We start from the raw sequence: 12,700 nt of genomic DNA on the forward strand, positions 1-12,700 counted from the left end.
CCGAAAGGTTGTGTAATAATGTGTAGACTGACAGTTCATTTAGAACAGCAATTTAAAGAAGTTCACAAGCAATATTTCCAGAGCTACCATTACCAAGTGTCATGCATTATGCGTGACATCATGCATTTAAAAAAAAACGCTATACGTGTGTTATTACAATGTATACCCTCGTCCGCACACCGAGTCATGAAAATGTCACGCATAGCTGATCTTTGAACTTGGCGTCTCTGTATTTCATAAATCTTTAAAGACTGATGTTACAGAGCTACCAAGTATCACGCATTAGGCGTGACATCATGCATTTCGAGGGTCTGAAAATGCTCTTACGCACGACGCGCGCGCTAGATTTTGAAAAAAACGCTATAGGCCTACTCTATACGTGTGTTATACCTCGCACGCGCTCTCGCGCGCCGAATCATTAAAATGTCACGCATTGCCGATCTTTGAACTTGGCGTCTCTGATGTTACTGTTAGACAATATTATATTTATAAAGGACAGTAATCCATGATGGTTAGTGCTATTTGATGAACATTTTCAGTTATATTGAAGGCAAAAGAGACATATTTATTAAATGTTTGTTGAGTGTCCGGACACCCAATCCCCATCAAACTATTACTAAGGGTCTTAGATGCACGCTGGAGCAAATATTTGGAAGCATTTTCAAACACATTTTTTTTTATGGTGAATATTTCATGAATGATTTTGATTGAGAATTAATTAATCTGTTGCCGATTTTCAAACCTGTGCAATGAAAAATTGCAAACCTGTTGCCGTTTTACATGTTTTAGCCCACAGTGGACCACCATACCTGTCACTTGGCTTGGAATTCTTATGCCTTTTAATTGACAAGTTTTGCAAAACGGGTCCTAACGTAAGGCAGAAAAATATGTCTGATTTGAGGAGTTTTCAAAACATATTTTTTCTTTTTAAACAAGCTAATTTCTTCCAAATTTGATAATGTTTTATACCAATCTTGAAATATACTAGTAAAATCTGGATGTACTTGTAATCCGGGATGTGAATAATTATTCGCCAGTACTACATGTATTAGCCTTTAAACAAGGCCACATGCCTGATAGACGCCGAGCGACTAAAAAGAGACTAATCACGAAAACCTGAATGAACGCCAGTGCGAATTGTCCAGACCTGTGGCCTTTATCAATCTGGTTTGGATTTCTTATGTTAACCCTTGTTTCCGACTGGAACTCGCTTCAGAAAACGTAGTGTCCAATCAGCGAACATATCCTAGCACGACGTCAGCATATAGTATCCATCACACACACACACACACAGTAAACTCTACGTAGTGCGAACATGGACCTACATGCCTACTATACGTACGTGCTAAGACCACTGACCACTGACCTCTACATGGAACGAATCACGAACGAAGCCAACTAGGAGATCGCCGTTCTGATTGGTCAATGAATCCAAAGTAGGCGTATTGTCCTACTAATATGTATCTATGAATAATTCATGCGGAGCAGTGAAACACACTTTCCAAAAGGTCTCATGACATTCGTCATTCGGTCGCGCGTTCACTCCGGGTATCTAGACTCATCTCAGCCGCTTAGCCAGAGTCAACGAGGCCTTGTCAAAAGGCTACAGTACTATCAGACTAGAACGTATGAAATATTGGGGAGGACGCTTAAGGATGGTGTCGTTGTATTCTGGTTCACTCACTTGACTCTCAATCAAAGGCCAAGGGTTGAGGTTTGAATCCCAATGTAGCACTTATTTTCTATGGCAAGACATTAATCCATATTTGCCACTCTTCACCCTGGTGTACAGTTCATGTACATCATTGTAAGTTGGTATCTGAGAATTGCTGCCAGGGTATTAGAAATTGCAGGAATCTCAGAAGACAAAAAGTAGCATTGATGCTGATTATTAAATATGTAGTGGATAAGTCATCAGACTGTGAATCACAGGGTCCGCAGTTCGAGTCCCGCCCTGGCACTAATGTCCTTGGGCAAGACATTAATCTACACTTGCCACTCTCCACCCAGGTGTTAAATGGGTACCGGTAGGAAGGAATTCCTTAAATGCTGTGAGCGTCGAAATCGGCAGCCTAGCATATCCAGGTAATGTTGGAGCGCCTTGAGGACCTTGCAAGGTCGATACGTGTGCTATTTAAGAATCCAATATTATTAGGTGGTCTGTCGATGACAGATCACCTATTGATTTCGTTAGAATTTTCTTTCTTTATTCTTTATTTATTTATTTATTTATTTTTATTTCTTCCGTACACTTTTTTGTACACACGTTCACTCGAAATTGACATTGTCAATTTCCTTCAAATTTCTGTCAGTCATCAAGCCCTATGATTTCAAGTCAAATCAACTTTTTCAAGGTCATTAGGTCATCGTGACGTCATCCAGGCGCCATTTTGTAAAAATCAGGTCATTATCATATCTCGATAACGAGTCATCAAAAATGAACCATATTTGGTATACATCAACTTCAGGTCAAAGGTCAACTAAAAATGTTAACAAATTCCGCGCGCGCACCTCGACGCGCACGTACGCGTGCATCAAAATTGTATAATGCTCCGATTCGTTTAAAATTAATTTTGCACACGTTTCAGGCCATTGTAAGCATTTTTAAATGTGCGCGCGTTTCCGCGCGTATCCGCGCGTCCTGGCATTTTGCAACATAGAATCGCCAAATTTTTTCTGTTATCATATTCATTACATTTTTCCAAGCATTTTGATACCTTGTTTACCTTTTTCCGACCAGTAATAACGCAATTAGCGGCTGTCAAAGTTGAACGCACGCGCCGACCTGCGCTATCTGTATCCACAATACATGGGCAAAAACATGCCTATACAAAATTCATTTTAACTCTTCAGAATGGATAGATACCCCCAATTTCTTTCATATTTAAATAGATTATGAGTTGGAGAAATGATTTCATGTCACATTTGACCCTCAATTAACTCATGACGTCATCATAATGGCCTCCGAACTCAATATTTCAATTTGCATATTATGACGTCAGCAGATTTTGAGAAAATTGATTGTATCTCTGTAAATATTGATTAATTTTCTTTCAAATTTTGATATGTTCTACCTGAGAATATTCTCTACAAATGCAGTATCCACGATATTTCATTTTGACAATGGTATCATGGCGTATTTTTGCGATTAAAGGAGGCATGTCAATTTTTCACATTTTGCGTGTATTCTCTATGGGACATGAATTTTTCTCAAAACTGGATTCTACATTCTCGTCTTTCGCGAGCAATATCTCCGTCGTTTTATCTTTGTTGACGCTGAGCTTTGAGTATGTTGTAGCTGAGACAATAAGCTATCACAAGTGTGCCCTTTATTTTTCGATCAGATGCCGGGATCATGCTCATATTTCACTTACAAAGTGGGATTTGAGAATTCTATTTTCCGTTTACGTGTAATCTCTATGGGAAATGTTTTGGTATATCGGTAACGCACTTGACTTCCGACCTCGAGGTCCCTGGTTCGAGTCCGGGCGTCTCCAACAATTTTGTTTCTTCACTTTTTTTTCTTTTTGACCTTTCACTGTACCATCTCCTTTGAATATTAAAACACGTACAATCGCAAATAATGTAATAAACAACCATATTTACTTTATTATTACCCTATTATCACTTGATCCATTACTTTTTGCGTGTAATCTTTATGGGAGATGACTTTTTCTCAAATCTGGATTCTACATTCTTGTCTTTTGCGAGCGATATCGCCGTTATTTTGGCTTGATTTTTGTTGATTTTTGAGTATGTTGTAGCTGAGACTATATCCTATCTAAATGTTCTCTCATTTTTTTCAGTCTGATGTCATCATGGTCTGTTGATGATAATCATCAACATCATCATGATGATGATCATCATCATCATCGTCATCACCATTACTATCAAGATCATCATCATCTTGATCATCATGATGATCATCATTGTTTACATGTCTATATAACTTCTCCTTTCTCAATATAGTAAATATTATAATCTATAAGACTTGAAGACAGACCACCTTAATCGTCCTCGTGACGATTTAAATTCTAGTTATTATTATTATTAATTATGTATCTGCATTGTGATTTTTTTCAGATTTTAAATCTCAACTGATCGTATGATCAAGTATTCAAAGTGAAAGAAGATGGCAGTCGTGGCAGGTGAGTGAACTCATTATTGACCAAAAGTTTAATACATAAAGTAGTACAATTAATTCATCAGTTTTTATGTTGGTTTAATAAGAACATACATCAGCAAGTCTGGTCAGGTTAGGTAAATATGTGCCCCCCCCCCCCCCCAAAAAAAACAGCTCATAGACTGATTTCATAATGCTAAATATTTATCTTCTTCTTACTTTCACAGATCATGTTGAAATGACTGTAACCAGTACAGCTTATTACTGATCAGTTGTATGAAATGGAATTCATATGGAATTGCTCTTTGTTCTGTATTACAGTATGAAAGAAATCTTTTGCCACCACCTTTTAAAGTGAAATTGCTTCTAAGACTTTATGTAGGTCTACATGTACATGTATTTTCACTTTTTTTCATATTTATGTTCTACAGACACACAGAGAGCAGTGAGCGTCCTGCAGGGTCTCCAAGGGAGACTCGTAGCTGCAGGAGAACCAGAGCTAGGTGAACAGTTTGCTTCCATGATAGACCTCCTGGCCAGCCCTTCCTTCAGGCACCTTCTCAACCTTCAGCAGTCAGTACGTGAGCTCAAGCACCACATCGACAATGGTCCTCCGGGTCAAACGGTGGAGGATTTCAGCTTCACCCGCGAAGGACAGCTGGTGGTTCCAGAACAAGAGTCGGACCACGAACCTGAGCAGCCGTACCGCGTCTCCATTGGCCCCCAGCATCCGTATGCCTTTGAGAACAAGATGTTCGAAGGGGACGAGGCAGTCATGATGAAGAGTGTGGTTGCGCCCGTCGCATCGGCTCCAGGTCCTCCCAGCGACGATGACGATGACTCGGAGGACCAGGATGAACTGATGAGGAGCAGGTCAATTCCTCTAGAACAAGCCAACGAAGACCTGGAGCAAGCTCTCAGGGAACTAGCCCTCGGTAGAGAGGTGTTGAGCATTGAATTGTTGAAGTCGGAAGGTCGAGGTCTAGGATTCAGTGTGGTAGGACTCAAGAGTGAGAATCAAGGAGAGCTGGGGATCTTTGTGCAGCAGATACAGAGGAATGGTGTCGCAGCAAGGTGAGTCCATTCAAATGCATCATATATTCTTCAATAAATCACTGTTGTACAATAGAGACCTACGGTGTAGGGTCCCGGAACCAAGAACAGTACATACTGTAGGAAACGTTGATTACATTTGTCTCAAAGTTCTTAGAGCAAGATGTGTCTTTCTATCTTGGTCTATTTTACCATACATGTACTTGCTACCAGAAATGAATTGACTCTGCTAAACATGGCTCTTGCTTAAATTTTTGTTTGGGTTGCCTGCCTTGTGATGTACATGTACATTGTATTTAACCCTGTAAGTTGGAGCTACATGATCGGATCAGATGATCAAATCAGCGGTTTGCCTCTATGCGAACCAGTACGATTAAATTGTATTTAGTACGACAATAAGAGTGAAATACGATCTTAAAATCTTTGAATATACAATTTTTCATCTTTTTTTCAAAAAAACCAAAAACAAACATAAAAACAGCGGAATCGCATAGAAAATAAGGCTGTGCACAACAGTGTAATGAGGTACCCGAGTACACTCCCAGGCTTACAAGCGAATACTCGAGTATTCGGACGCCATGTTTTTTAATAATTTTTTTTAATTTGTTTGATTTTTTTTGATTTTTTAATTTTTTTTTTTTTTTTTTTTTTTTTGCCACCACCATACCACTGGGGCAGTATCTCACATCGCCAAAAACGCATGCAATTTTACTTTGAGTTGCAGTTGAAGGCACCAATTTAATAGTAATGACAGTAAACAATGCCGTTTTAAAAACCAAAGATGGCAGAATAATCCATTTTCCTCCAAGTCCAAATAGAAATCCAGACATTTGGTCCGAGTTTCTGAGTGGTGAGTTTGACAGTGCTTGAGTTGGGAAGCATTTTTACCGACGTCACCATGCCAGCGGCCTCCGCTCACCCAGGCACGGGTAAGCGTCGGCCTGGACAGATTTTTTTTTTTTTTTTTGCGGCCGAATATTTGGGTACTAAAAATCGTACCCGAGTAGTTGTCAACCGTGCGGGTACTCGAGCATTCGACTACACGTCGCAGCCCTAATAGAAACATGCACAAGTAAACCCCCCGCAACCCCAACAAAAACTTTGCTTTACAATTTTCTCATTAAATTTAATGATAGAGCAAACATTTTTCTGAAATTTTAATGGCCTGTGGCCATTGGTAGTGTCAGGTTTTCGTGAAAATCTGATTTTTCTCTCCAAAATTCTATTTTTTAGGATACTCAGTCTGTTTTTTGTGTCAAGAGGTTGGGATCTCTGGGTTTGGCTCCCGATATCTGTATCGGATCGGCAGATTGGGAGGGAAATCTCATGATTTTTTTTTAAAATCTGGCTCCAAACATTGCCCAAATTTGTCAATTTTAAGCACTCTTATACCTAAAATCACTCATACCTTGGAAAATGTTCTCATTCAAAGTTGTTGTAGTCCATGTTTAAAGCTATTTTCATGCCATTATTGTCAACAACAAAAAATTATTGTTAGAAAAAACTGAAAAGATGAAAATTTGAAAGTTTTAGGCTAACAAATACTAAACAAACATGCAAAGCTGGGATTATTTTGTCATTTGGAGTTGCTGTAGACCATGTTTGTTGATATTAAGTGGCTTTTCATGATTTTGAAATGATTATTATTATAGTCTAAAGAGAAGAGGCAAAACATGCCTCCCTATACTATGAACCTCAGAATTGTCATGAAACAATGATTGTAATAATATTTTGTTTTGTGACCAGGCAGCAAAGACTTAAGATGGTCAATACATGTACCGGTACCTTTGAGGCTTGCCTAGTTACTAATTGGTTAGCGTCACCTAGACAACTGCTAATTTCAAGCTCTGCTAAAGAAGGCTAAGCTTACAATATGCTGTACATGTTCACAACACTCGTTTGTGTGGTATTTGCATACATCCCACATACATGTAGGATTCACACACCAGTATGTACAGTACAGTACGTGCCATAACATGATTTATTTCCATCTGTTACCCTCTAACTCGCATATGTACATTGCAAGTGGCCTGCCCTATTAAAGTTAAAACTGATGGTTATAAAGACATGCAATACAGGCTATGCATGCAAAGTCAAAAGAATTACAAAATATGCACGTCTGTATACAGGTCATAATAAAATGCAGCATGACTGTTTCATCTGCTCATGTATGTAGGTAAGACATATTAAATAAGTAAAAATTATGAGTAAAAATTCAATCAAAACCAAGGAAATTTAAAACTGTAATTTAGGTCAAGTCCAAAGATCTAAATTCTTTCTCATGAATGCATTTTAATACCAAAAATTGTACTTGTACATAACAGCACTGGGGGTGGGGGAGGGGCTGGTTGCAAGAACTTTTACTTCTTGAGTATTTTGCAATGATAACAAAAAAAAAAAAAAAAAAATTTTGTACAACCAATTGCCTCTATTGATCATAGGCTATGTTCAATCTATTCTAGACATGCTACAATGTGCTTTGTTAGATTAAATCTTTCTTTTTTTTTTTTTGGGGGGGGGGAGCAAAATTTTAATAACTTAAAGATCATTGGCTGTACCTTACATGTACATTGTACATGTAAGATGAATTAGTAAGGCCTAATGTGAATTGATTGGCCATCAAAGCACAGCTACATGTACCTTTAATCAAATTTTGAGACCAGCATGTCTCACGTTGCATTCTAATTGCAAGTTTGCAACTGCCTGATGTTTATCCCGTTGGGAATAAAAAATAATTTGTTAGTTCCCATGTAAACCATCCCTCCTCTTTTAATTGCTAGTTTGCAAATAAATTACATGGATCCATTAATATTTCTTCTCCTGGGATTATGTATTTGAAATTAGTACACCACGGAAATGTGAACGTGTTTACGCGGTGCTTGTTTATAAGCATGAAGCCCTGTTTTTATAAAACTGATATTAATAACAAATGCTAAATTTCTACGACAAATTATAAATATAAAAATATAAAATGCACTACCGGTAGATAGAAGATGATTGATACCCCAATTAAAATAAATTGAATTAAATTAAATTGATCTAGACTACATATATATACAGGGTATACGAAAATTGCTCAGCTAATCAGTGGCCACATGCATGGATTACACTGATTGCAGAATATTACAACAATTTGATAGTAATTAATAATAAAAACAAGAGTAGACAAGCTGCATGACAATGAATAAAATTGCCATTGACTGTACTAAGCCCCTTAATACTGCATAGTGCATACCGGTACTTAAAACAATCCAGCATGATTGTGTTTTTCTAGAAATCAAATTCCATTACCAGAACTCTAGATTAGCGGTAAAATATTTCTCAATCAATAAACAATGTAACACACTACTAGTCCTGTACATGAACATACATGTATGTTCATCATTATAGGCAGTGTGGATCTACATGTATTGTAGCTAGCACAATGCAATTATTATTCATCAAATGAGTTGGTGCTGAGTTAGGGAGAATAACATTTCTCATCAACAATTTTTAATTTTCATAATGAATCCCAAATGAAATGACTAATTAATCATGCACTGAACAGTGATGCTTACGTCAGAATGTGCATTTAGTAATACATTGTATTATTCTGTTTTTATAATCACATTGTGAAATAATATCATTAACTTGGTTTTTACAATTGGCTTTGGAAAACATTATCTCCTTGTCGTCAATGAAAGCAATTTAAATGAAAGGAATTAAAAATGAAGCATTTAGCAATATTATTCTGTTTTTGTAATCACATTTTGACATACAGATAATATCACTAGATTTCTTTTTCGAAATGGCTTTGGAAAAACATTACCTCCTTGTTGTCGATGAATGCAATTTAAATGAAAGCAATTTAAATTGAAAGGAATTAAAAATGAAGCCTTGAAAGCCCAAAAGTCAAATTCCTGTGAAAACAAATATGTTTCAAGACTATCACGAGGTGACTCTTTAATTGTTTTAAATCGTATCTCCAGCGACTGGATCACAATAAGTTGATGTCAATGACATTCTTGTCGCTGTTAAGGACAGATGGGGTGTTCGGAGTAATTTCTAATCCCTTCGTTCAAGGAGAAAAAGCCCTGAAAGCTTTGACATTGTTCATTAATTCTCGTTATTTTTGACGCGAGTTCTGGTTATTCATGGGCGGGGATTAGCTCTGGATATCGTCGTCAGTCAGCAACGTCTGAATCAGGACGGTCTCGCTATTTATGGGGTCAGAGCCCGCCAAAATGAACTTAATTACCGACCAGATACGCATCTGCGCTTCGTCCAATAACTTCTAATTAGGGATACTAAACGTGGTATCCTGTTAAAGATTTGTCCAAAGTTTCATCAAAAGAAGCAACCAATAATTGAGTAGTCGCTGGGAGTTGGACTTCCAAAGTTAGTACAACTGGCTTGCCTGATTGTTACTTGCAGTTCTAGTTTATAAGGGGTTGAACTGTATACCCAGGCATCTTTAGGAAACTTGTGCAACTTTACTTTGAAAGGTCCTGCGATTCTTTTTATAGTTGAAATATTTGGATGATCCCAACTTGATCAGGGTTCAGTCGAGTCCAAGACAGCCAGAAAAGTGAGAATTAATTCATTTCTTTTTCAACATTTTAAACAGTTAAATATTTTTCCATTCATGAATGTGCTACACTTATTGGTTCAGGATATTTGTACTTAATGAAACATCTGTTTGGAGCCAGTTGTTACGTTTCTGAAAAGATTATGTAACAAGCACATCAAAATATGCATCAGCAAGTTGTAATATCCATTGGATCTAAGTTTGAGGCCCAAAATTCAATGCATTATTTTCAATGTACACTGTACATGTAGGTGCTGTGACATTTCCTATTGGTTTTATTTTGTTAAAGATATAGGGTTAGGTCATGGGTTGCAAAATGGTTTTGGTTTCAAACATACATGTGTAGTATTGGTTACTCTGTGTACCCAGAAATGTCTAATTTTAAAGTGCTCAGAGAATTCAGAACAGTAGGTTTAGAGGTTTAGACAACAAATCTTTAGTAAATTATTAAATACAATTTTGTTCTGTTCACATCAATTAAAGTGCTGTGCTGACTTCTTATAAATTAATCCTTATAACAATTAATAATTATGAATGTACATTTCGAAAGTTCGATTGATTTAAACAATTGCAGTTCTCATTTTATTTTTGAAAGGTTCTTCAAAATCAGTGGGATATACAGTGCATTCCAGAAAAAACGAAACCGAGAATTATTGATGCTTTATCATACCTTAGTTATATAATTAATAAATGACACATATTTGAAAAGTTTAGATCCTCCTCTTTCATTTGATGCAACTCATACGATGCATATTTCATGCATGAGTGAGTAAAATCAATTTGAAGAGAGAAAACCCCCAAAAAGTCGTTTGGCGGACGGTATCTGAATTTCAAAGAGAAAATCACATTTCTAGAAAGCTGAGTTTCTGCCCTTTCATACATGTATGACACCTCAATAAGGATAAATGAGCTAGGAATAACAAAGTTCTGTTTGTTTAAAGTAGTGCTTGCATTTCCATAATGTTATCAAACAAATTTGTTTTCACTGGCTGCCTGCCATAGCAACAAGCAGAATTGACAAACTCTGTTTTGTTGACGATCCAATCAGCCATGCATGAAGACTTTCGTCTTTCTCTTTGAAATTAAGATACCGTCCGCCAAATGACTTTTTGGTTTCCTCTCTTCAAATTGATTTTAATCACTCATGCGTGAAATACGCATTATATGAGTTGCATCAAATGAAAGAGCAGGATCTAAGCTTTCCAAATATGTGTCGTTTATCAATTATAATTGTGATTAAGTTATGATAAAACATTGATAATTCTCGGTTTCGTTTTTTCTGGGACGCACTGTGAACTTGTGTGATTCTAAAGAAAGAGTTTAGTTTTGTCTGACTAATACCTTGTAGTATTAAGAGTGTGTCTCTTTCATCACTCATTGTGGATTAGACTGGAAAGGAAATTAAGTCATACATTGGTCACAAAGTCTTGCTTTGAAGAAGCAGATTACCAAGATTAGTGCACATCCAGTTTTTCCTGAATCCCAAGACACATGTACATGTACAACTACAAGAAAGCTTTTGATATGGATCAATTAATAATAAATATTATCGATCCCTTAATGCATGTAGCCTATGAGTGTAGTTACTGTAGTGGTCCTGTAATTTGAATTAATTTTCAATGGTCACTTTAATACTCACTTGGCACAAATGTCCAGTTGCTTTTTGTGACAGATTTTTTATTGTTCACAAGGAATTAATAGAAATAAGCATTTTTAAGTGAAAATATGGAGAATTTCTATTTGCAATTCAACATTTTACTGGTCTCTCATAGCAATTATTCAGAGTGGAATACACGTTGTAATACCTCTGCTCTAAAATGACAAAGTGAAAAATATTCTCAGAAAAAAATGAAACGCTGATAATACCAAAATCAACCCAAAAATACCTACTTTTAAATAAACTACATATGGACAAAACAGCATGAGGAATGTATTTCTGCATTTGAAGTGTGTCGCACGTGGTTGTAAGTTTCGTTTTAATGATTCCTATTTTTGGCTTGAAATTCCTTTTTTTTTTGCCATCATGGTTCCTTTTTTGGGTCGCACAAGGTTGGCAGCTCTGGTTTCTCGTCATTTTATGTACACATAAAAGTGTTAAAACTCTTGTACATATCCTTTTAAACAGAGACGGCAATCTGCAAGAGAGCGACCAGATTCTAGCGATCAACGGCGCCCTCGTTGACTCGAGCGTGTCGCACAAGCAGGCCATCGGCATGCTCCAGAAGGTCAAGGATAAGGTCCACCTCATCGTGGCCCGAGGGGGGCTGAACATTCCCACCCCCTCCAAGGAAGAGCCCAACAGCAGGTCTATGGTGGCCAATGGACATCAGAATGACTTGAGTGGGAATGGGGAGCACGGGATGGGAATGGAAGAGCCAGGCATGCAGGGAGCCATGATGGGGGTTGGGGGCGTGGCCTCTCTAAGCACCAATCAGGAGCTGCTGATGCAGATGGAGCAAGAACCAGATGATTATGCTCTAGTAAGTTATTATCTTTTTTTAAATCACCTTGGATTGTAGACTGAAAATAAAATGATCTTTTATAATTAGTGAAAGGGTGTCAAATTCATATTACAACTTTTCATTGGCTTTTACAAACCCATTTATTATGTACACAGCCATATATACACAGTCAATAACCAATAACATATCTTGCCCTTTAGATTTGACGTGACAATTCAAACATCTGTCTAAATTTATTTTTTTTAATAAAAAATATATACGCTACTTGGTTTGAAGGAGTGAAGTTTAAAAATTTCACTGTGTTTGTTTATAATTGATGAACAATATCAAATCATCAGCGCCTCTTAATGCTCACAATTCAGCCCATAATGATTGTTTGTTGTATGATCATTAGGGTATGAATGTTCAACTTTGAATTTGTTTGTGTGCTTTTGAGAGGGTAATAGATTAATTACATGTAGTAATATTGAAATATTTTTGTTCACGATAGACACA

General features: G+C 37.0%; 1 protein-coding gene across 1 annotated transcript in view; it reads left to right on the forward strand.

Moving 5' to 3' along the window:
* LOC105437347 (multiple PDZ domain protein-like) overlaps positions 1 to 12,700 on the forward strand; it is a 67,598-nt gene that overhangs the window by 3,090 nt on the left and 51,808 nt on the right. Inside the window, exons 2-4 of the mRNA XM_030996902.1 lie at positions 4,084 to 4,148; positions 4,555 to 5,197; positions 11,869 to 12,223. Of these exons, the coding sequence (XP_030852762.1) occupies positions 4,133 to 4,148; positions 4,555 to 5,197; positions 11,869 to 12,223 (1,014 nt within the window). The 5' untranslated portion in view covers positions 4,084 to 4,132. The remainder of the gene's footprint in view (positions 1 to 4,083; positions 4,149 to 4,554; positions 5,198 to 11,868; positions 12,224 to 12,700) is intronic.

Source organism: Strongylocentrotus purpuratus, unplaced genomic scaffold (genome assembly GCF_000002235.5).
Source record: "Strongylocentrotus purpuratus isolate Spur 01 unplaced genomic scaffold, Spur_5.0 spur5_scaffold_3, whole genome shotgun sequence".
In the NCBI taxonomy this organism is placed as follows: domain Eukaryota; kingdom Metazoa; phylum Echinodermata; class Echinoidea; order Camarodonta; family Strongylocentrotidae; genus Strongylocentrotus; species Strongylocentrotus purpuratus.